The 26,158-nt window shown below is 36.0% G+C and overlaps 1 protein-coding gene across 1 annotated transcript; it reads left to right on the plus strand.

Moving 5' to 3' along the window:
• The first annotated feature begins 14,176 nt into the window (after positions 1–14,176).
• On the plus strand, positions 14,177–23,790 carry LOC128867085 (mucin-5AC-like). The gene is made up of 2 exons (XM_054108182.1): positions 14,177–16,036; positions 18,670–23,790. Exon 2 carries the CDS (start codon positions 22,225–22,227, stop codon positions 23,788–23,790), a length of 1,566 nt encoding a protein of 521 aa, XP_053964157.1. The 5' UTR covers positions 14,177–16,036; positions 18,670–22,224.
• Positions 23,791–26,158: the final 2,368 nt, after the last annotated feature.

Consider the following 26,158-nt stretch of genomic DNA (forward strand, 5'->3'; position numbering starts at 1 on the left):
TCTTAGCGAAATAATCGCCTATTCTCAGCGATACCTTTTCGGCTTTTTCTACTCGAGATGAGAACTGCTTCTGCTTGTTGCTTGGCCAGTTTGAGTCCATTGCTATTTAGAAAAACTTTAAATAATATACATTTTCAAACAAACCATCCAACTGCTTTGCCGTTACTATCAAACTATCAGAATATCATCTGCAAACTTTATAAATATAGGTAAATAATTGGCGCTTACACTCTTTTTCGGTGGTTGGTCGAGCTCTTCCCCCTACTTGTGGTGAACGTCTTGATGTTGTTTCACCTATAGTTTCAAGCCGACTCCGAACGGCAGATATTTTTTATGAGGAGCTTTTTCATGGCAGAAATACACTCGGAGGTTTGCCATTGCCTGCCGAGGGGCGACCGCTATTAGAAAAAACTTTAATTTTGGTGTTTCATGCATGGAAATTCGAACCTCCGCACTCCCGAATGATAGTCGCGCTACAACCCATTCGGCTACGGCAGCCATTAGTACAAAAGGGTAGTTTAACTCTTAGTGTTCTATCATACAAAGTAGCACAAAATTAGTCACTCTGGCGGAAGATTTGTAATTTTTGCAAATGGCGTGGTACGTCAATCATATTTGACACTTGTGAACTAGACAACATCAAAATAAAGATTTCCACCACCCAAAATAATTTCTTTCGTTTAGTAAAAAAAATCGGATGATTAATTTTGCGCCTCATTGTATGTAGCATAGTAAAGGACTATGCACGGAATCCTGAGAAATACCGTTAGTACTTTCTGCTCGTTGCATCCTTCTTCAGTTTCGTACAACCATTCCTGATCGTAGAAGTATGTAATTTTTCGGTATATTCAAAGACTCAAGCAACAGATGCTCGCCACAATAAAATGATCGCCGCCCTGCTAGAACCATTTCACACTTAAACGATTGCTTCTGACGTGAGGAACTTAGGCATACAGCATTTACCATTGACGATGATGACGTTGGCGCTATCTTCAGTTTCGAAACAGGGTGGATTGGCATGCAAGCTCTTTTTCGATTATTGTGGTTGTTCTCACTTCATTCTATCTGTTAAGGTAGAAATAAAAGCATGGCAACGAATATGAAAAAGTCCTCTAAGTCGTACCGTAAAAAGAGAGTAAATAAAAGAAATATGCCACAGACTCGGACTCAGAGACAATGGCTATTTTGAACTAAAAGATAAAGTAGGAAGTGAGATTCACTCGAATGGCCTCTCACTAAACCTAAGACTTCGTCTAATTTACCACTGCCGTTAACATGTTTCAGATTGAATTGCCAGCAATAAAAGAGACAGCTCACTGGCTCAGACCTACTACTACTATTGAACGGCCTATTTCTCAAAATTTACTCAGAAAAGCAAGCAGCTTTTGAAAATCTATACAAATAAAGATAGACAACAAAGAATTCAGTATGCTGACTTGGCACTTGGCAGGGCACGACTAGGATGGGTCATAGTTATAGACATATAGCGATATCCGTGGGAACCGATATCGGCGTGGAACCATGTGCTACCTGCGATAACTAGTGAAATGGTCGTTCTAAACTCTACCCAAAAGAGGAGGCATCCCACTATTTTCTTGTAAGCGATTTCGATTTTTATCGAAAAGGCAGATGGGTTATCGAGTTTGCCTGTCGGATAGCAAGTCACTAATACAACCTGATAATTTCTCGAACAGTTTGGTAGCGGGCATGACAACAGCGCATTGTCTGCTGGCTACATATGTTAAGGTAAGAGGATGGATTTCCTATTCAACGACTTTCGTCGCAGAATTCACCTCTATGGAGAGTATTGTACAGTACCTCTGCTCCGTTCTTTGCAGGACGCGACAACGACACTCTATAAGCACTCTTTTGACTACTTTATTCAGTGATAACACAATGGGATAAATAATCTAAGTGGGCCTCCATACAGCCCGTGCAAGGTAGCAGCCACATCAACCTGAGTAAATCTCGATATATGATTGGTAATTTTAAGAGTACAATGAACAGAACTGCATAGATAGCTTCTTTTGCAGTCATTCAGCCGTTACAAAGTCATTCATAGTACTTACATATAGAGGTATAAATATCCAATTTACATAGAATACACAAATATCTCCATCATTTTATGTAGTACATTCGTACACACACACATATTTACGTTCATATGAACTCTTTTGGCATTAAATATTCGCCTCGCGTAATTTGCTGAAAATCGGTTTTTACCGTTAATATACAATGTATGTATGTATGTATGTATGTTAATAAATTACGAAATATCCGAACAACAAGAAGCAGAAGGCAACAGTATGAAAAAGATAAGAACTAACATGGCTCGCGCCGCAGATTTACAGCTAACACAGCTGCCATTTTAAATAAGTGAGCAATGTCTTTGGAGCGGGAGGAACGAAATGAGTTGGTAAGTTGGCGAGTTGGTCATAAAAGCTTATGAGATGACCTGCCGTCAAACGTTTTCATCATCATTAAGGCGAATAAGGTTAAAGAGAGAAATGTTTTTACTGTAATCCACCGGCCATTGATGGTCACTGCAATTGCAGAAAGAAAACTCGAAAAGCAAATATTGTATGTACGTAAATATTAAATAAATTAAGAAGAAACCAGTCTGCAAGACTTAACCAAAAGGCTAACGAGAAGTAAACATCATTCAGACTAACCAAAAAACAAAAAACCAAAAAAAAAAAAGCGGAAAAAACCATTCATACAAGACTTGTTAGGCCACTGCGGCTGCTGATGCAGATGTTGCTGCATATACATATGTATGTTTGAGTGGGCATGCGCTGCCATGGTGGTGTCATCAATCAAGTATTGCTTAACGCTTCGCCTGTTGGCTCAAGAATAGGAAATCGCCGAAGAAGCAAAAAGGCTTGTACGAAACGAAATGAAGATGCCAAAAATCCGACGACCGGTAGAGAAACGTTCCTCTGGTCGATTCCTGTAACCGAGCAGCTGCTTTGCACTGCTGATGCAAACTCATTCCACATACAACATGCAACCATCTATCCATGTTAGACTTGAGGTGTATCCCATTTTCGGCACAGCAGAGTTTCCTCTTTTCTGCCAACACAAGTTAGCCAACAGGAGTTCGTTGGGTCGTTTTGTTGCTTTTGTTGTTGCACGTAGTTGTAATTGAACCGGTCGTTACCAATGTTGCAACATAGTTGCGCAACACAAAAACTCAGAATCAACGGTACTGCGCGCTATGGTTCCACTAACGAATAACTGGTTTATTGTTGTTGCTCTTCTTAAAGTGTTGGCTGACTGGTTGGTTGGTTGATGGAAAAAAACTGGGGCTTTATTACGGGACTTTTACTACGTTTGAGTGAACAGGTTTACCGACAACGACGATGACGATCACGACGACTGACTATGAAGAAGAAATGCTAGAATAAGAACAAGAACGATGATTGCGCCATTAACGTTGAAATAGCGCTGCATGCGACAGCCGAAGATGGCTTGCAGCAAATGCATGTAAGCAGAAGAATCTGCGTTGTGCCAAAGTTGTGCTCGCGCGGAATACTCCTCTTGCGTTAGGATGTAAAATTGCTATTAATAATTAAAGAGAAGTGCTGGCATCATCGGCAACAAAAAGTTCCCAAACCCCAAAGTAGTAACTACGTGCGTACAAATGTATGTATGTTTGTATACAACTACAAATGTATGTATGTATGTATGTACGCACTTGTACATTGATGACGGGCAGTTTGAATGTGGAATGCGCGTCGCGCATGCGCGCAACTACCCATTCCAATATATCTGCTGGCTGAGGCATGTGGTGCATACATACATACTTACATATTACATGAATTGTTTTTCTCAACAACACCGCTGCATCTACTGGTGCTTATGCTCGTATCTGCGCCTGCGTCGTTTGCATTTAACGATCTTCTTTTCTCACCTTGTCGTCTACTCAATGGAAAATTCTTCGCAATAACAATTCTTCAATTGAAATCGCATTCAAAGAAACAGCTGGGTATTGCTTTCTAAATGCTTGATAAAATTATAGCGTTTTAATTTGAGTGGCGGAAATTCCTGTCAAACGCTGTTTTTCACATTCATGGCTACATATGTATGTATGTATATACATTCATGTATATGTGTGCGATGTAAATCTGTGTTTGCATGCATGCACATCTACATACATATATGTTATAAGTATGTGCGCACATCAAGGGAGTGCGGAAAGCATGCAGCATCCTTCATTAGTAAATAAACGAATGTTTCTCTTTCAGTTATTGCATAAGGAACGGTGGAGATTCATCCAGGTGCAAACAATGCCAGTATGCATTTCCTTTACTTTTTGTGCCCCCAAGAATTCGATTTTTTTATTTGTGTTGTTATTATACGTAGTTATGTATGCCCTAGGAATACCAATTTTTTTCGATTTTCACGATTCCGGGATTTTCGGGACTAGTCTCAAAATTCGTCTTATTATTTGGCAACAACTTTGACAAAATTTCATGAATATTATTCGGATTATTTGGGCTTCAAACAAGAATGATAGAAACAAGATTGCGGCCATCAGAGAGTGCGTGACGTCACATTAGTGTAGTTGTACAGTGTTGCCAACCCTTTGCTACTCGCAGTAAATTTAGTGCCTTTTTATAGCCAAAATGCCAAAATTTATAAGTCTGATGTTTGTTTCATTTTTTAATTCAAAGCTACCAAAACTGAAAGTTAAAAAAAATTGTACAAATAAAAAAAGTCCAAAAAAGGTCAGCCTTACATTTAAAGATTATACTGAGAAGATTTCAGTGCTATTCAACTATTGTTGATTTTAATAAAATTTGATATTGTAAAAGTACAAATCTAATTTTTTGGGTTCTTTTGAGGTTATGCAAGAATATTGAGCCTTCTCCTCTTAGGTTAGGTTAGGTTGAAGCGGTTGTACTGTGGGACACACCCAGACTCATAGCCCATTGTGATGCAAAAATTTTAGAATACCTCCTATTTCTGCGGAACTGAGATCTTCCAATTCGTTAAAAAATTGTCTGCCTAGAACAGCAAATCTCCGTCTGGATAGAGCAGGACAATGGCACAGAAGGTGTAAGATTGTCACTTCCTCTTCCTCATCTAGACAACTCCGCTGAGTCGAGCTGTAGCTCGGAGTCAATTTGGTATGTCGCACCAGGGAGTTGGCTGGCCAGTGTGGTTTCAAACACCCCCAGTTTGTGTGCCTGCGGTTTATGAGCGGCTTGCACTGCTTAGTTGGTAATGAAATATTGTACATTAGGTACCTATGACCTGAGAAGAAGTTGCGTTTAGACACTCTCCAGTCTTGTAAAATGTGCGCCCCTTGTCCATTGACACAAGTGAAGTGTAGAACTTCCCTTCTCGTAGTAGTTACAAAAGTAGGGGTATTACCTATATTACTAATATAAAGATTGTTGCACATAATGAATTCAAAAATGGACTCAACACGTGCATTTGAGTCTGAACTGCCCCAGACATGATGATGTGCATTAGCATCTGCTCCCAGTATGAATGAGGTACCACATCTCGATGCTTGCTCAGTTGCACTTCTTATGAGTGGTGATGGACGTGTGCCATATACGAAGAGGCAATCCATATTGTCCTTCCGCAGGACTCCACCGATATGATGACGTTATCCGCATCGCTAAATTGTATTAGTAAATATACATTAATACATTTCTTTGCTAGTATGCACGACCTGGACTTACCTTTGTCAGTGACATAGACCAATTTGTATTATTTATTGTTCAAACGCAAACCTGATTTTTTGCGACCCATGGTTCTTGGATGAGCACTACATCCTCTTCTCTTTCTGCGAGATGAAAGATGAGTGCGGCTGAGGCCGCCTTACGGTGGTGAAGATTGATGTGTACAACCCTCACCACTTCTCTTCACTCTTCTCTAATTAGAATTTATTGAATACGAATTAAAGCCATAGAGGTGTATTCATAGTAAAAATAAGCAAAAACAATAGCAGATAATGCTAAAGAAATTAGAACGACATTTCTCAAAGATCTTATATTGGTACATAACCTCAAATTTAGCAAAAAAAGCGATTTTCGGCCATTATTTAAAGAATTCTCTTAATATAAGTTTCAACACATGGATGGATTTTTGAAACTCTGTTTTTTTTTTAATACAGTTTATCGTACGTAATAACAACACATTTATTTAAAAAAAAAAAAAACGCAGACAGTAGAAACAATTTGTTACGCGTACAAAGTTCTTTAAGTAATTTAATAAAAATTTGGCATCTTCTTTTCTTTAAAAAGGCATTTTAGTGTTTTCTTACATCCAAAACTAGGCAACACTGCAGTTGCGAGAGCGAGATTTGACTGCTCGAACGGGAAGAAGAACTACAAACTTGGAAGAATAATAACCAACACCAACAATAATCGCAATCGCCGACAATGTAACCAGATGCTAAATAAAAAGTAAAACTAAATAGAATTGAGTTAATTATTAAACAAATTAAAAAAAAAATCTTATATTTATAATCTTATAATTATATATTATATAGAAAATGGCTAGAAAAATGTCAAGTAGAAAGAACTAAATCACCGATGCTAGAGAACAAAAAACAAATGCTAAATCAAGTTACGAAAATGGTAAACTGGTCACTCTGATCACAATTGCACTAAGAGCTCGTCATGAAAATCAGCTGATATTGTCAAATTCGCTGAGAGTAAAGTAACGGTACCGCGATACACGTCCAGCTCATTGTTCTCTCCGTCGTGCATTTGCTAAAAAGTTAAAGTCAATGTTGGTGTGTTGCAATAAAAGGGGATTCTTTCGTCTCAACTTCATATGTCTCGTAAGAAAAGTACGGCATAGCGGAATTGACATATCTACTATATGCATATACTTGCCGCAAAATTTTATTTTAATTTAAATTGATTAGGAAATCTTTATTATTTTTGGGTAGAGCCATTCATGACATTTATTTTTTAAAGATAATTCCTTTCAAGTGTTGGCCGCAACTGCATCGTAGTTCGAACATCCGTAAACAATACATTTGGAAGACTTGCTGGAGGATTTCGGCCGGTATCTTGTGAATAATTTTAGTTATGTTGGCTTCCAATGCGGTGATCGAAGCTGATTTATCTACAAAACATTAAACTTTAAATATCCTCAAAAATAAAAGTCTGAAGTGTGATATCACACGATCCGAGACGAGAGCGAGAGATAAATTGCTCAGCGAAACGATGACACAGTAAATTCATTGTTTCACGGGCTGTAGCCCCATCTTGTTGGAACCAAACCCCGTGGAGATCACAGGCTTCAATTTCCGGCATCAAAAGAGGGGGTTACCAAGGCGCGATAGCGTTCGCCATTCACTGATTCCTCCAGCTCATAGGTCGCGACAATGGCTTCGGGCTGCTCTTCAGCCCATATACGGCAATTGTGCTTTTTGATGTAGCCATTTAGCCAAAAGTGGGCCTCGTCGCTGAACAGTTATGTACACTATAAGTTGGTTTGAGCGCGCCATGAACGCTTTTCACAGAGCGTCGATTTTCGTAATACAATGGTACGATTTGTAAACGCTGTTGAGGCATTAGTCTTTCCATGATGAAATGTTAATGAATACTGAAAAAAATTATATATTTAGTTTCACAGTAGTCATCCGTGATCTGTCAAAAACTGTAAAAATGTAAATTTAAATATTATTGACAATAAAAATTTACTGCAGGTGCAAAATTTCAAGAAACATACAAATCAAACCATGGAAACACAAAATCTAAATTAACTACATTAAACAGCTTTTATTAAAAATTATATCTAAATATTTATTACCTGCTATGGAATTTTGCGTTTCAGCTTATGCTGATTTTGGTTTCCTGTAAGAGCATTAACCCCATCGAGGAATTTGTGAGTGACAGTCGTCGTTTGATGTGTTTTGTTCTTGCGTTCTGTATCACTTCTTCAAAAACCATAGAGAAGGGGGGAATAAATTTTTACTCTGATGGATCCAAGATAGAAAATAAAGTAGGGAGAGAGGCTAGAAAGTGTTTTCAAAATAATTAGAACTAGAATTACCTGACCGACTTCCGAGTTACTATAGCGTCTACCAGGTAGAAGTCTTAGCCATAAAGGAGGTAACTGTGTACCTTAACACGCATGCCGTAACAAAAACTACGATAAATACCTTCTCGAACAGCCTGCCAGCCATGAAATCAATGGAGGTAGTTATACTAAGATCAAAGGTTGCTGAGAATGATTGATAGCTCTAAATGATTTAAAGCCATAGAGGTATCGAAGGATAGAAATATTGTAAAGCCGATGAGCTAGCCAAAAAGGGTACTAATATTCCACTGCTTAAAAACAGAGGCAATATTAGAAATCCTATCCTAAGGTCAACAGGTCAATAATGCTTGTGTTACAATCAGGCTAAGTTGGGCGCAAATATATAAGAAAAGGTTAGGAGAATTTCTTAACCTCTCAAGAGAGAGCATTTTGAAGGTCATGGCTTGTGTCACTGGTCATTAGCTGTTAGGTAGGCACTCTTCGAGGCTAGGAGTATTTTCTCACGAATACCGCAGAAATTGTAGAGACGAGGTGAAGGTAGAAACAGTAGAACACTTCCTCTGTAATTGTCCAGCCTTAGCTAGAAGTAGAGCAAGCCTGTTAGGCAAATACTCTTTTGAGTCTCTATCTGAACTATCCGATCTTGGGATAAAACCTATCCTACGCTTCATCAGAGAGTCTAAATGATTTCATGATAACTATATTAAAAACTGAGGTTCCAGTGTAATACATTGGTACCACAAGAGACCTACATGGCCTGTGTGAGTGGGCTATTCTAAACCGACTGTCAGAAAAACCTAACTTAACCTATCCCCTCTTCAATAGTGTTAATGCTTAAGTCAGCATGTATGTATAGTATGTACCAAGGAGCATTAGCTCCGAAGAATTTTATACTGGGCCCTTTGTTATATCTGCAGATTGAATTTGGCACAAACAATTATACACATACAATTCGGTCGAGGCGACGACGTAGAACCATGACCCGGCAGTCCCCACGACTTTCTTTTCTTTGGATTGCTGTAATGAATCCATTTTTCATCACCCGTCACGATGCGATGAAGAAAACCCCTTCCTTTTTTGCCGCTGGAGCAGATGTTCACAGGCGAAAAAACGACGTTCAACCTCTCTAGGTTTTAACTCATAAGGAACCCAAGTCCTCTGTTTCTGAATCATTCCCAAAGCATGCAATCGCTTGGAAATGGATTGACGGGTAACTCGTAATACTGAAGCAAGCTCTTATTGTGTTTGACACGGATCCTCATTGAGCAATGCCTCCAATTCAGCGTCTTAGAAGGTTTTTGGCCTTCCTTCACGCGGACAGTCGTCAACATTAAAATCAACGTTTTTGAAACGACGGATCCAATCTCGGCACGTTGTTTCACTTAAATCAGCATCTCCATAAACTTTTTGTAGCTCTTGATGCGCTTCAGCCGCCGTTTTTTCCGATGGAAAGAGGAAATTAACACTTGCCGCAAATGACGATTATTTGGCTCAAAATCAGACATTTTCACAAAACCAAAAGTATACGATACCAAAACAAAATCACTAATGTGTCGAAGCAGTTTGTTTACCATATGTCTAAGTTTGGTTTATGATGTTTAGGTTATGTTAGAACCGACTAGCATACACTGTTGGCGGCATACACAAACAGCGGGAGCTTAGTTGCCCACCTAACATTTTAAGGAAAATGCAAAAATTGTGGTTCCTTAGGGTATGTTTTTAATTATTTTCCCTGTTATTAGGTCACATTTTTACTATTTAAAGGTTATTATTATTACTTGAACTTTTTCGTTTACGCTTAACTCCTATGTTTTTATTGATTTCTTTTCAGTGTGTGGTTTTTCAGTCAGTTGGTAGTTGATTTGATTTGTGAATTTGTTTTTGAAATGCTTTGATTATAGGTCTGTTTTGTTTAAGAGGCGCTCGATCAGTAGTAGATCCGTTGATTGTCCTAGTTGTTTTCTGTAGAGATCAGTTTGTCGATTTTGACGTGTCTGAGCTTTGTAAATCGGTTTCCAGCTTTCTATAATGGTCTTGTTTTAAGAGGCCGCAAAATGGCCGCAAAGTATTATAATTTTACGCCTTATACCTTATATTTTTTTCTTTTTCCAACTTCTGCTAAAATAAAGAAGAATTTTGGATTTCCCACTCGAAAGTAGGCTGATGAAGCGGTTATCCAGTGGGACACTCTCAGGCTCATAACCCAATGTGATGTTACGTGGGGAACTTGCCCTATCTGTTCTAAAACCAGTGTGCTTTTCAAAATTTTACAATATCCTTGAATTCATTAAAAAATTGTTTACCCAGAATAGTAAACCTAAGTTTGGATAGAGCAGGTTAATGGAATTACGGTGCGAGATCGTCTCTTCTTCTTCCTCATCTAGACCGCTTCTGGAGAAGTCATGTGTTTGCACACCCAAACCTACCTATTAGGCAGTGCCCCGTCATAACTGAGATCAGTGTGCTAAGACAATGCTTATTGTGGCTCAGCAGATATTCTGTGCGTTTAGCATTGAGAGTCAGTCACACTTGTCGGACAAAACACACGCATTTTTTAGATTTAATCTAAAAAGTTGTAGTGATGGGTCTTGTGATTTGCTTATTGTTTTAGAGAAAGCAAGACGGACGGGAAACTATAAGCGCTTAAATTTAAATGGCATGCTGGTGGGATCAAAGGAATTCTAATAATAAAAGCATTATTACCTTTCGCTTTACAAGTTGACGCTTCGATAATATTTGCAGAGTCTAATTTGTCATTATTTTTACACATCTGTTTCGAAACACGCCCAATTTTTTTATTAGTTTGCTTCATTTTTTAAGACTTATTTTGATGCACTTACAATAGAAAATCATGGATTGAAATACTTTCTTCTTCTTCTTAATTGGCGCAATAACCACTTACGCGATTTTGGCCGAGTTTAACAAAGCGCGCCAGTCACCAAGTGAAGACAAGTCCTTCTCCACCTGATCTTTCCAACGCAGAGGATTTCTTCCTCTTCCTCTGCTACCACCAGCTGGTACCGCATCGAATACTTTCAGAGTCGGAGCGTTTGTATTCATTCGAACGACATGACCCAGCCAGCGTAAATACTTTACCTATTATAATTTCCAGTTTATAAGGCGGGTATATCATCTCAATACTGTGCTCAATTTTTTCTTTAACGCCTTGAATTTAGTATTTGAAAATTAACTTACGATTACGCCCAAATATTGAACATCATATATGGCATATATTTTTATCATTGGGGAAACACACTTGTAATGCTACGAAATTATCGGAATTCTGAGACGGATACCGGAAATTTATTGCTTTAATTCAGAGTGCCCAATTGTGGAACTCAAATCACTCTCCTCAGTGTGGGCAATTTCTCGGAAAGATCTTGGCTCAAACCATTTTGAAACATTGAAATTTTTGCGGCTAGGCTTTGGAAAAGTTATGTTATGAGGAAAAATAGATTCAAAAAATAAAGTTGTGCGAAAAAAAATTTCCGAACCGAATTTAAGATATTTACATTTTAAAAATCATCAGATTTCAATCGTATTTTTTTACGGGAATTTTATTCTTTTTTTACGCCGCTGAACGAAATTTTCCTCAATTTTGTTGCTTTTCGATAAATTTGAAAATTCAGTTGATAAAGTAAAATTCTCCAATTATTCGAACACAAATTTACAAATTTGAAACTTAAAACTATGAGCAAATTCCATTGTAGAATGCTCCTTTGGCTCCGCACCTGAACTTAAGGGAGAGTGTCAAATTCACCATTCAACGATGTTATAAACTGCAACAAACCACATCGCCAACACGAACGACATCGCCGCCACCATCGCTACCACCACTACTATTATCGTCGATACAACTTCCAACTTTTCCTTGCTCGCTGCACTTGGCATTATGCCTACTAACCCTATTTTCCAGCAGCGAGTCCTATTTTCTATACATGGAATTTAGTTCAACATGCACACGCTCGTGCCCACCACAGTCTTTGCCATCACAACTTTCCAGGCGCCACAATACACGAACACACATATACACACATAAATATGGGCGCAGGACAAACGGTAATGCCAATACGCATACATACACACGAATACATAAAAATGAAATAAAATGGTATTCGTATATAACGAATGACGACGAAAGCTCGCTTTACGAATATAAGTAAACAAATATCGGCTTGTGGGTTAATTGTATTTGGAGCTGTGCTGAAGCGGGAGGAAATTCAATACACGAATCAAAATAATTGCTGCCGGAAATTTAATATGAAATAATGAATGAAATAAAAAAGGCATGAAAGGCATGAATATGAAAAAAATGGTGGACATTTTATTGAGAAAAAAAAAATGTAATCATATGAATTATATTTCTACCTTATTCTGGCGTTCGTTTAGTACTTCTAGGATCCCTTCTTCTTCTTGATTTTGGGCGATAACCTCTTAATCGGTTTTTGGGAATTATTTTGTAATTAAATTATTTTGAAAAAAAAAAAAAAATTCCCTGACATGAAATGGAATAGAATAATTAAGTAAAAGAGTTGAACCGAAATAAAATGAAACAAAATAAAATAAAATTAAATAAAAAAAATAAAATTAAATTAAATAAACTAACAAAAGAAATAAACCATAACAAAATAAAGTAATTTATAACAAATATAATAGAGTAAATATAATATGAAAAGTAATATAAAATAAAAAGAATAAATTAAATTACATTAAAAAAGTAAAATAAGAAATTAAACGAGAAAATAAAACAAAAAAATATATATATGAATAATTTGTAATACATAAAAAAATAATATGTCTTAAATGAACTAGAAAAAAAACCGAAAAGCAAAAAAAGGAAACAAATAATAAAAATAAATAAAATTAAATAGGCTCCCATAAAATGATATAAATAAATTAAAATAAGATAAAATACAAATAAATTAAAATTTTGAAATAAAATAAAATAAAATAAAATAAAATAAAATAAAATAAAATAAAATAAAATAAAATAAAATAAAATAAAATTAAGTTAAATTAAATTAAATTAAATTAAATTAAATTGAATTAAATAAAACAAAACAAAATAAAAAAATTCAGTAAAATTACTAAAATAAAATTTAATTATATAATATACATATATATAATTGGCGCGTACACCCTTTTTGGGTGTTTGGCCGAGCTTCTCCTCCTATTTGTGGTGTGCGTCTTGATGTTGTTCCACCTACAGTTTCAAGCCGACTCCGAACGGCAGATATTTTTTTTTATGAGGAGCTTTTTCATGGCAGAAATACACTCGGAGGTTTTGCCATTGCCTGCCGAGGGGCGACCGCTATTAGAAAAAACTTTTTCTTAATTTTTGATAAAATTTAATTAAAAAAATAAATTAAATATAATTAAATAAAACCAAAAGAGCTATATAGAGCAAATAAAATGAAAAGAAATAAAAGTAATCCAATTAAATAAAGTAGAAAAAAAAATCAAAGAAAGAAACCAAAACAGTAAAATAAAACAAAATAAAATAAAATTAGAAAAATGAAATGAAATCAAATAATAAAATTAAATTAAATTAATTGAAATATAATATAATACAAAATAAAAAATTAAACAAAAAAATAGAAAAAATATGTATTGTAAAATATATTTTAATTTCCATAAGTTTCCAATAAAGCTTTCTCAAATAATGAAAAACTACTCGAGTTTATTATTTTCAACACCATTTTGCGACAATTTTGCATTTTTCTTTTGTTAAAAATTTCATGATAAAATAAAGCGATAGATAATTTCTTCATGGTTAAAAATATGTATGGTAAATATATATATATATATACGTATACATTCCCATATATTCCCGAGCCACTCGATGACCTTCTTTCTCGACGTTTCTTCCTTCCTTTGATAGAAATTTAAACGTAAAATCCCATTTTAAATTTCCCAAAATTTCCTACAAATAAATTCATTTCATATCCTCTTATTAAAGTTGCCTCAACGTAAATTACAGCAAACTTGAAAGCACACTTCCAGGCGCACTGGAAGCGCTTTTGTGTGTACAACACAACCAGCAGTCCAGCAGCTGAGGGGTGGCGCGCGAATTTGCCGCTATGCATGCGTGTGTGTGTGTACGTCCTTGTTTGCGTGTTGCACTGTGCCATAAACGAGTATTTTCCTTTTGCTGCAACGCGGCACAACGTTCGTTCGGTCGTGCGCTCGATGGCCCGCAAAACAGCTGCTGCTTAGCATACAATTTCCACACATATTTCGAAGGCGTTTTTCGTTGATGATTTTAAATCAATAAAGGGTTTTTTTATTCTTCATTGTTGTGAAGTGCTAAAAAGACCAGAGTTTTTAGCGAAATTCAGATAAATATTGGCAGATTTTCGTTCGTGAAAGCACAATGGCGAGGCGCAGTCAGGACTGGAATCGCGCACAGCTGTGATATTCCGCCGCCCCCACCACCGAAAAGCTGCCTTACATGTTCGGCATGTAGCAGTTAATTTGACAAACAAGTGTGTGTCGACTGAAATGCATGCGCGTGCGTGTGTGTGTATGTGCGCTGTGACAGTGAACTAAAAATCGATTATCAATTCCGAATAATGCGTCCACTGTTGTTGGAGCGCACTTCGTACACATCAACAACAACTACGACGACGACGACGAAGGCGTCGGCAGCACTGCGTATGGTGGATTGCGGTTGCTACCGCCACTATCGCCCCGACCACATTTTCGTTACCCACAAGCAATTTACTACTGCATACTGCAAGGCGCAAAGGAGATGCTACATATTGTTAAAGTCTTCGGCGGCACAATTCCACCATTTCCAATTATTTTGATTTTGATATATCGGCCCATTCCACAGACTGGAGCGAGAGTAGCTAGCACTATTGGATGTTGAGGAGAATTGTTTGTTGTTGCTATTAGTTTAATTGTTGCTAGGTTTGTTGGAGGAGCGCGCGCATCGCATTGAGTTGCATTTCAAGACGTTAGTTGTTGCTGCATTATGTATGCAAGCAGCATATACGTATGACTGTGTGTGTGTATGCAAATCCACCGCCACCCGATTGCGCTGTCATTCCAGCTGCCGAATGCCAGAGCATACATGGCGAACGCAAATGCGAATGCAAACATCCTTGTGCAATAGCATACCTCCAAAGGAAGTGGCAGTGCAAAAACTCTTGATTGCAATTTAGCAGCAACAGCAGCAACATTTTGAAAAACTCGCTTTAAATTCTTAAAAATATTGCTGAGAAAATTCACAATTGATTCAAGTATTGGAAAATTGCAGCAGCAGCTAAAGTAGAATTTGTGCATTTGGACTGTGAATTGTGAACTGGAGGCAGTGCATGTGCACAGCATACATAGGAGCGCTTACATTGTTGGTGTGAAATAAACATTGCAACGCAATTAAACAGGAAAACGCAAAATGCACAAGTCAAAATGCTTGCTTGCGACAAATGCTGATGTGTGGAAGTGAGCTGAAAAAAGTGACAAATCAAAAAACAAGGAAAACATAAAGAAGAAAAAAAACACGACTGCAGTCGAATTTTTTTTCTCATACAAGCAAACACGTTCACACACACAAAGGAGCAAAAGTAAAAAATCAGCAATTCCCTTCAAGCAATTTATGTATACATTTATTTAAAAATGAAAGGAAAATCAAGTAAAAACAAAAACTGAATTCATTTTAGATGTAAACGAAAAAAAAAAAAACAAAAACAATAACTAACTGCAGCAATCGTCGTGAACTATCGGTATCGTTATTGCATCGGTGAATCGGTTGCTATTTTAAATCGCTGTCGTGGTCTGTGAGGCGTCGTTGTTCTTAAGTGCACTTAAAAGGCTGATTTTTTCTTATTTTGATGTTGTGCTTCTACACTCGAATAGACTCGTTTAATAACACAAAAACAAATCAAAAAACAAAAACAACAAACAAACAATCGAAAACAATTCTATAACACGCATTGGCAAAACGGCGAAAAATAATAAAAAAAAAAAACAAAAACCAATAAAGACTCTGCGACTGGAGAAAATTTGAAACTTATACTAAGTAAGGCAAAAATTCAGTTATACACAAATTATGAGAAGAAAAGTATCACTAAAGAAAGTCCACTTGACGGCAACAGTTTCGGAAACGCCAAAAACTATTACAAATAACTTGCAGTATAGGAATGAAGTATGTACGAGTATGTGTGGAAATGAGGTTATGTTATGAAAAACGGTTATTTGCAGAAATGGGTAAAAGTTAAAAATTTCCACGTTGCTAGCGTTGGATTTAAACAGCACAAAGTTTCACATGTAGCACCAAGTACAGGAATCAAATAAAAGTTATTAAAAATCTGAACGTTGCATAGCTTACAATAAGACAGAATTTCATTCAAAGTTAAATTTTCAGTCGAACCAACTGATAGCAAAACCAAATTCATTTAAAATATTTACTCAATTAAGTGAGAACAAAATAGTGAAATAATTTTTCAGAATTGATTGATCGGAAGATTTGTTATATACAAAGTTAAAGCTAAAGAGCTAAAGTGAGTATTAAAAAAGAGGCAATCTTCCTAAAAACCCCAAACCTACCCAAAGTACAACATAGAAACCATTTTAAAATTATATGAAAAATTAAAAACAAAAGTCAAAAGTATCAAGAAAAAAAACAAATCGTGAAACTGAACAAAATTATTTGAATGGTGTATGAAATAATGACACAGAGCGAGAAAATGGGACGAAAGAAAAGAGACAAGAATGCTATGTTGCAGTTATGAATGAAGAAAAGCTTTAGAATATGAGGAAAAGCTGTAAAATACTAACCACCTGCTTTTTGAGCATTTTTTTATTCTTTTTTTCCACTTGGGAACATTTAAATCTTATTCTATTAAACGCTGTTCTCTTTACGGCATCCCACGTTTGGTTAGCTGCTTCACATTCATGAATATTAGAACGCCTCCAAGTATTTCGTAGACGATCGGGACACCTGTGTCCTTGTAGGTTCCATTCCAATGCTGTTCTGCTAATCCTTTCTCTGTCCTTTCTGAGAGTGTGTACGGTCCATCGCCATTTACGGCCTCTTATCATCTTTTGGATTGGGTCTTGCTCGGCAATCTGCCACAAGTCCGTATTTCGGATAGTGTTCGGCTAAAAGACTTTACATATAATCCGAAGGTATTTATTTGTCAAACTCTGTAGTTTTTGCTTAAGTATACGATTAATGAGACTTTAACAAATAATGACCTCGGTTTTGAGTTTACATGTCACAAGTTGGTGGTGTACTTTTGCTCGCTATCGCACTATGTATCTGAGAAGGATCCTACAAAACATTTTCAGTAAATACTTTCGTGGAGCATTTTACATATCATCAACACTATAAACTTAATATTATTCAGATTTCTAAAAAGAATGACCCACACGGGTAAGAAATATTTGATTAAAATGTGCAACAAAAATATGCGCCATTAAATTTTTTTATACGCACTTCAAGACAATATTAATGGTAAATGTAGTTTTATATGAGTTTTTCCAAGTAATTCCAAATAATAGTAAAAATACAATACACTATAAAAAAATGTTCATGTTTACAGACAATAATATTCTGCAGCTCTTCCTCTTTCATAATTGTTAAACCGCATTCTTGCCTCTTTTTACTGCTACACAATTACAGTTATTTACAGCATAGTTATTAAAAAATGTAACATGATGGTGTGAACGTGGCATTATGGTTTTTTAATTCAACGGAAAATGTTCTTCTACAAAAAAAAGTTGGTCAAATTTCGCAATTTCGAAGTTATTTGCTGTTTAACAAAAGCAACCGGTTTTATAAAACGACGGAAGGAAGACCCATTCCAGGGTTTGTGAAATAAGCGGATTTGTTTTTTAAAATTAAATGCAAATAACGCACAGATCGACTGTGAACCTGGCATTGTGGTTTTCTAATCGAAATTGCATTTGAATTAAAATTGGCCTACAAAAAAGCTAAAATCTCGTGATCAACTTATCATTTTAAAATTTTTGAAAATAAGTTTATCTTATCTTTAAAATGCAACAAAAATAACCTAATCTTAACACGGATAATGCAATAAATAATTTTTTTTTTCAATTAATTTAAATTCTTCAAAAGCTTTTTGACAAATACTTTTGATTTGATATATTCCTTCATACATCACCAAAAAAAATCTGCTTTCTAAGTTTGACAAACGGATTTTCATTTGCGTTGTCAGTTTGAAACTTTTGTAAAAGTTGTGGACCTTCGTTGTGCTCAAATGTGATTTGTGAAGATATCTGTAATTTCAAATGTAAAAACAAAAAATGCTGCCAACAGAAAAAATATATGCTCGTTTTTACATATACTCGTATCACATTTTTACATATACTCGTACATATGCACAAGAAAGTAAATTTGCCTCAGTGTAAACGCAGAATGAGTTTCTTAGTAAATGTGCAAATAGAGTTTCAAAGACAAAAATAATAAATTTGGCTGAGGGCTGGGCATTCAAGTGGATAGTTTTTTGAATTTTAAGACTTGAAATAAAATTTAAAGACAAAAAAAACACAAAAAAATGCGCAAAAAATGTTTCTAAAAACAACATTTTTACTTATTAAACCAAATAAGGTGTTCTTTTTAACAAGTGCACCACATTACTTAGTGAATTATTTACTTAAAAAGTGCTAATCAATATTTTTCCCCACTAGCATACACATACATACATAATTTTTAAAAAAGTAAAAAATATTCGGAAAGCTGCAGCTACAAAGTACAGCTACATACATACAAGGAAAAAAAGAAATGAGACTTAAAGGATTTCAAAAATATATTTCAAAGAATTTCTAAAGTTAATTTCGGCACAACTGGATCTTTAAATAAATGGATAAGTACACAGTACTAAATTTATAATTTTAATGTTTTGCTATCAAACAAAAAAAAAAATAGAAAGATAATTTTTTTCGAAAAGCAGAAAGCTCGACTGATTTAAAATTTTGGAACGTATTGGGGCGACATAATTACATACTTAAATAGAGCTAAAGAATACAAATACAAAAAACTGAGACAACAACAATAGTGAAAACCCGAAAGTTCGTGCATCTTAACAAACGAAACCTCCCTGTGTTGCATTCTTACCCAAACTGCCAGCAATAAGTGTGAGAATAACGTGAAATGCAAATACCTAAAAATCAATTAAAGTAAGCGCTTAAATTGTTAAAAAAATCATAATAAAACAGAAAACAAGAAGAAAGCCAATATTGTTAATAGTATTTAAGGCAAATATAATCACTTTTCATAAAAATCAAAGTATCTCTAAATCTCTTAATGAACGATACACCAAAAACTATACATACATACTCGTATATACAACTCTATTTATATATAAACGTAGCATAAAATATTAAAAAAACAACAACAACAAATTGCACTCCATATGTACCGGTTCTCAAATTAAGTAAAAGGCGTCGAAGCTAAAATTAAAAAAAAAAAATATTTTCAATCGCGCAACTTAAATAACCAAAAATATACATGCAAATATTCATATATAATTCACAAATATAGGAAATGTTATATAAGCAGAAGTAAAACTCATCTACATATATACTATAAACTATTCAACTGTTTATAATCGTGCATGCATATACGCACACCATTAAGCTGTCACCTGTACGAGTAGAAACGAAGAATCTATGACAAATATTTAATGCACCGCAATGCTCATAAAAAAATTACTTCTATGTATATCTACCACTTAAAGTCGCTAAATTCACTGTTAACCACTAAATGAAATATTAATGAAAAGCAGAAGCAAAAACAAAAACAAAATCGTTATAATATTATAAATAAAACACCACCAACATCTGCGTCTTTCACGCAACTTTTCACATTCATATGCGTGCGCACAAACCTTTGTACAAACGCCTAAACTCTTCGTGCGTGTAAGTGTATGGGTGTTCATGCAACTGTAAACATATGGAAAACGAATGTAAACAAAGCATTACAACACCTGCAGTGGGTGACACACCTTCCTACCACCAACTAGGCGCATAATTCTCCAGCAGAATGGCGGGTAATGCTATATTATTTTAGACACAAACGAAAAGGTGAAACCAAAATAAAATTGAACAATAAACAAAACCATAAAATAAACAGTGAGAATTTTCTGTAGCAAGTAAAAATATTAATTACTGATTATTAATGCAAATGTAAGTGGTAATATTAAAATGGTTAGTAATTATATAGGAAAGGGCGCAATAAAACAGGCGAAACTCAAAAAGTCAACAGTTGAGCGAAATTTACGCGCTTTACGTCCACTACGAAGGCATATTCAACATTATTCAACAAACATTTGAAACTGATATACAAAAGGTGCAACCCAGTAACTTTCTATGGAAAATTTATAACGACGAAAATGGTGAATTCTTTTACACAGATGCACTCACGCAACGTGCAGGTGCTATACTAAATCAGAGAGGCGCGAAAAGTTCGGGCTGCTTAATTGAAAATCAAACCAGAACTGCATAATAGTGAGTTTGTAGACAATAAACTGTACTCACGCACGCGTGTATTACCCTTGCCGACTGAGTGAATACATGGAATGTAAAAACAGATATGTGCTACGAAAGTACTGCAATCACAAGTAAATACAAATAAAGTAGAATCTTAGCATTTATCGTTATTTAGTAGAGTTACGCTAAAGTCACGAACCTTAAAACCCTGGGAAAGCGTAAAAATATAAGTGCAATGAAAAATTCATTAATGCAATTATGAAATATTAATAAAGATACATTCTCGAACTGCTGGAATGCACACAGTTATGAGTAAATAACATTGATGACAAACGCATTCGTTAAACTCACGCATGCCTCATGCGCTGGTGTAAATGAGAAGTCGTTTCGAAATGTTACTGTAACTTAATTTTTCGATGATCGTATCAAAGGCTGCTTATCTAGGACTTTTCTAAAGTTTATTTTTTTTTGCACGCGCGCGCGGAATATGATAATATACTCCAGGGATATGTGGCATATGCGCTCGTAACATTCGAGATAAAATTTATGCATTCACCAACATCCAGTCAAGTACGGCAAAAGTCATGAGGTTTTTAATATTCAAAAAAAGGAGTAAAAGTAAAATAATCAGCATTTAGAAACAGAAAAGTCAATAAATATTAAAAAAAAAAATAACTACGTTCACTCACCTAAGCAAAAAACTCATATGAGCGCGGTGTAAAATCAATAATAGGTACAAATAGTGCCGATGAAACATTTTTGGAACTCACGCAAGTCTCACGCACAAACACGAATTGTAAAAGTTACGATGGCTGGGTCGCAATTTCGCTACATGTAAATGCTGACTGTCTAAATTTGAATTTAAAAAGAATTTTTTTAACAAATATTTACAAAAAATGCACTCACGAAAGAATAACACGATTTGCACTAGACAAGTTTTCCAAGGGAATAATTTGATTCCAAATTCAAGTGATCAGTTCAACAAAGAAGCTTAAATTGTAATGAGAAAATAGCCCATGAGTATTTGTTTAAATAGTAATACAGCCTGGAATCGCACTTGGAATAGTCTGAGAAGCAAATTTTGAATCAAATAAAGGTATAAATAAACACACATAACTGCACGTCTAAAGCAAACAAGAAGTTTGACACATTCGGCTTAGATATAGGACACTTACACGAAACGCACGCTTTATAAAACGTGACAAAAATAAGTAAAAACTATTCTTAGCGTTTCACTGCGTGTGTCGAATAAGCGTGCATGCTTCCAAATATACCTGCAAAGTATGCTCACGCAAGTGTCACGATCGGTAAGATAGGAAAAATACGTAAAAGAGGAAAGTAAACAAATCCATGATTTTTAAAATGCATTTAGAGAGCGCATTTATCGCACATGAAAGCTCACGAATCGTGATAATGAGGAAGTGCTTACATGAGGTGCTGATTTAAATGGACCAAGTAAAAGCATAAAATACCACAAAACAACCAAACAACCAAACGCACAAGCAAACAGGGAATTGCGTATTATGAACCCATCAAAAAATAAATACCTGCAAGGACAAACAAAAGAAACACCATCAATGCAACAAACGCGAAGCAATAGCACCACATATAAATCTGCAAAAAACCCAAAGACTTACATACATATATACATACCTTCATAACTGAAAGTAAACACCAATAAGACTTATTACTAGTTCATCGAAATCGTCAAATCGTCAACTCGACCATTCGCAATCAACCAACCAACGCATTTAAATGCTGCCCATCGACTCAACGCTCGCTGCCAGCTCCACCAAAGCGTCGCATAGCTCACCACCTTACACACTACGCTGTCGGCCATCGCGCAGCGCCACCAGCGAGCAGCATGTCACCAATAATCTCGTGCTGATCACGCAGCAACTGCAGCAGCAGGACAACAAGGCTGGCGGGCGCGCCTCGGATGACGGCACCAAAGTCACCACAACGTCTGTGAATATACACACTTGCAATAGCAACTACACCAACCACAGTGCAACAGGTGTGACGACAGTGAGCGCCAACAGCAATGACAATCCAGGTGGTGGTGGCGGTGGCGGTGCTTGCAGCAGCAGCCATGCAGCAAATAGTTTTCGCAACAAAATACCATCGATCTCGATTATTCCATTGCCGGTTAGCAGCGTCGCCAGCTGTAGCAGCGGTACAAGCACAAGCACAAGTGTAGTGCGCACAGTGACCACCTCGAATAAGGCCACTTCGCCGCCACCAATCTTCAACTCACCACCAAGAAGCAATAGCAGCAGCACCGGTGCTAATTTGCAGTCTCAACGTCCACTATTGCAACACCAATACCAGCAGACCGATAAGTGCACCATATTAAAATTTGATGTACTACGCAAACCATCGGCGACCACAACCACAACCGCTGATCTTTTGTCGCGCAATATCATCACAACAGCGCCAAAAACGCATACTACGGCAGCAGCTGCCACTGCTACCGTCACAAATGCTGTGACCTTTGCCACGAGTGCCGAACGTCGTCAACAACACTTGCAGGCTTTGCAGCAATCTATCTTCGATCAGGAGATGTCCGACGATGCGGAAGCCGATGCGGAAATAGCAGCACTACATCAACAGGTGCTCGGTGGCAATAACAACATCACGGCGGGTAGCCAGCCAATTATCGTAAAGATCGAACCGGCGCAATCGTTTCACATCGTCGATGAATCGGATACGCGTGTGCTCAGTTTACCGCTGTCTGATGCGGATAAGGTGGGCGCCAGTTGGATTGATCTGAAGGATATTGCTGGGCTGCAAACCACCTCCGCCACACTGGTAGATGTGTGCTTCGAATCGCCGCCAGCATTGTTACCCGTTAGCGCCAATACGTCCACTTCGACATCGACAACCGAAGCAATGGTGCAGACAGCGCTAGACACAAACGGTGTTAGCCATACACCAGCGGCGAAGAAGCGTCAGTTGGTTGTTAAAGTAGAGCAACCGGTTGCGGCGGCAACCGTTATTGAGACTGTAATGACACCCACGACGGCTGTAACTGCAGCTGTTACAGCCACAGCGCCCACAGCGTCTGCAACGGCTACTGTGACGCGGCTGAATGTTAATGAACGTAGTGTGCAGCAGCAACAACAGCAACAACCACAGCAATTGCAGCAACAACAATTTCAGAATAAAGGAACCACCACAACTACGGGAACTGGAATAACACCGTCCTCCTCGACGGGACTGAACGCTGGAGGAGCAATGACAGGTTTGTACTTAACGCATTTACTGTGCGAATATTTCTTAGAATATTGCGTCTATGTGTATGTGCTTAAAAGTGATTGATTGCAAGTAATGATTTTTTAATGTGATTAAAATAAACTTCAACATCAATTAATCAGTTCAATGATAGACAAAACATTAATCTTTAAGAGAAAACCCTCTACTTAAAAAAATGAAAATGCTATCAAACCAACAATGGGAGCACAAATAGGGATCAGAAGAATCCACTGAAGGTTTTGTCAAGTTGAGGTCTGTGGTCCCAGTGTTCAACTTTTATATTGGACGAGGATTTGGTTGAATTTCACCTCTTTAGCGTTTAGCAGAATTGCAGATCAGAATTGATGGAAGATAAATTCTGCCTTTTCCTTCCCTACATAGTCACGACTATGGGAGATCAACTAATATTCTAAAAGAAAAATATGATTTTTATATTTTCTGTTTAAACCAAATATCTTAATAGTGATACTAAACAGAAAGAACGAGGAGAGAAATTTTAACCATTTTTCTCTGACTGAAATTGTTCTTAATCGGTTTTACTTTGAAGCTTGTAACATCTACTCTTTAAGCCAATTTTATAATAAAATAAAAGAAAATAAAAGCCCTGGGCTGCGATAAGTCCTCAATTAGCAAATTTGGTTGTTGTTTTATTGAAGTAAAAATAGTCATCAAACGCAAATTGTCTTAGACTCAATGCACTCTTACACTCAGCAAACAAGGTTTAATTTTCACAGAATCTTTAACCATTCACAAAATAAACCTTTTTTTTAATATTTGTACTGCCTTGTTCCAGTCTTCAAATTTAATATATTACTGAAAAATGGCATAAATACTTTTGGCTAGAGGCAATTGGGAGAGTAGCCTTTAGGGCAAATACCAGTTTGTCAGTTGAATGAAATTTAATACACCCGGCTCTTAATGCCTTAGTGCGCGTCTTGATGTTGTTCCATAGAGGAACCTACAATATTAAGATGGTTTTTTATGAGGAGCTTTTTCATGACAGAAATACACTCGGAGGCTTGCCATTGTCTGCCGAGGGGCGACTGCTATTAGAAAAAACAGTTTTTATCATTTGGTGTTTCATACCCGGAGATTCGAACCTGGGCACTTCCGAATGGGACTTCCGTTCCATTCCTCGAAATGTATTTTCTTTCATAATATGATTTACGCTGGTCTACATAGTTATTTTTTTCTTATTCTTTTTGTATTTTTTTTGTTTTTGTGAAGAGTGAATTTTAGAGGCCGGATCTACTTTTATAGGAGGCAAGGTTCAATCAAATGTTACAATACAAATGAAAAACAGGCTTACAATATCTTAATTTTGAAAATATATTTGAAGAGGGTTGCCACTTGTTTGAAAAATTAGGGTCACGTAAAGTTAATAAAGTAAATTAAATATACAAATATGGGTGCAAGATGAAAAAGGTCTACAAAATCTAATCTAATTTCATATATATGTATGGCCAGGGTTGCTACCTCTTTAACAATTGATATTCAATAAATCAGATAATTAATAATAAATAATAATAATGAATTAACTGAGTATGGGTGTCCATGAAAGAAATTTATGGAAGCTTATTTTAGAAAATGTTTTTCAAGATGGTTGCCACCTATTTGAAGTAAACCTATTTAATGTAATATATAAGTTAACTTTTAAGTTATTATGTCAAACAGAAGAAGTACGTAAAACAATTATACTGAACATATTTGGAAATGGGGTTGCAAGCTGTTAAAAAATTAAATTCTGTAAAATCAGTATACTAGTGCATATAGCGGTTAAAAATTCAAATTTACTCATCCCTTTCCATGTTGTCTTATTCCGCAATAGTAATACATTTGCGTGAAACTAGTTTTTTCAAGTTTTGTTAAATTTGCTTTTTTTTTTTTTTTTTTTTTTTGATCTTCCATAATCATGTAAACTGTGCCAGCCGGTTGATTATACGCGCATTTGAAGTGTCCTTATTTTCATTTTTGATTTTAACTCATTATAGCTCTAGATGCTCCATTGTTTCAATTTCTTGAATGTATAAATAAAACAAAGACCCATGTACATGATTTTTTTCGGATTCTACAATACATGAAATTTTAAGAAAAGAAGTACACTAAAGTGTAGTTTTAAAGCCTATTTCAGGACCCGAAAATTAAAAAAAAAATACTTTTAAATAATACAAACATTGAGAGAGCTATGGCAATGAAGATAGAAAGTATGTACAAAAAATGTAGCTGGGGTTAAAAGTAAAAAGGATCGAAAACCAACATTATTTAAAAATTAAGAATACATTTTTGAAATATTGTAAAATTTAATTGTTTTTGGTTTGTTTGTATGTTAAGTTTAGTTTGATTGGCATATAAAAAACAATATATCCATCCACTTTTCCTATCAGATGACAGTGGCCACTATATTTATACTGAAAACTGAAAAATCGACAATGGC

Source organism: Anastrepha ludens, chromosome 6 (genome assembly GCF_028408465.1).
Source record: "Anastrepha ludens isolate Willacy chromosome 6, idAnaLude1.1, whole genome shotgun sequence".
Lineage (NCBI taxonomy): Eukaryota > Metazoa > Arthropoda > Insecta > Diptera > Tephritidae > Anastrepha > Anastrepha ludens.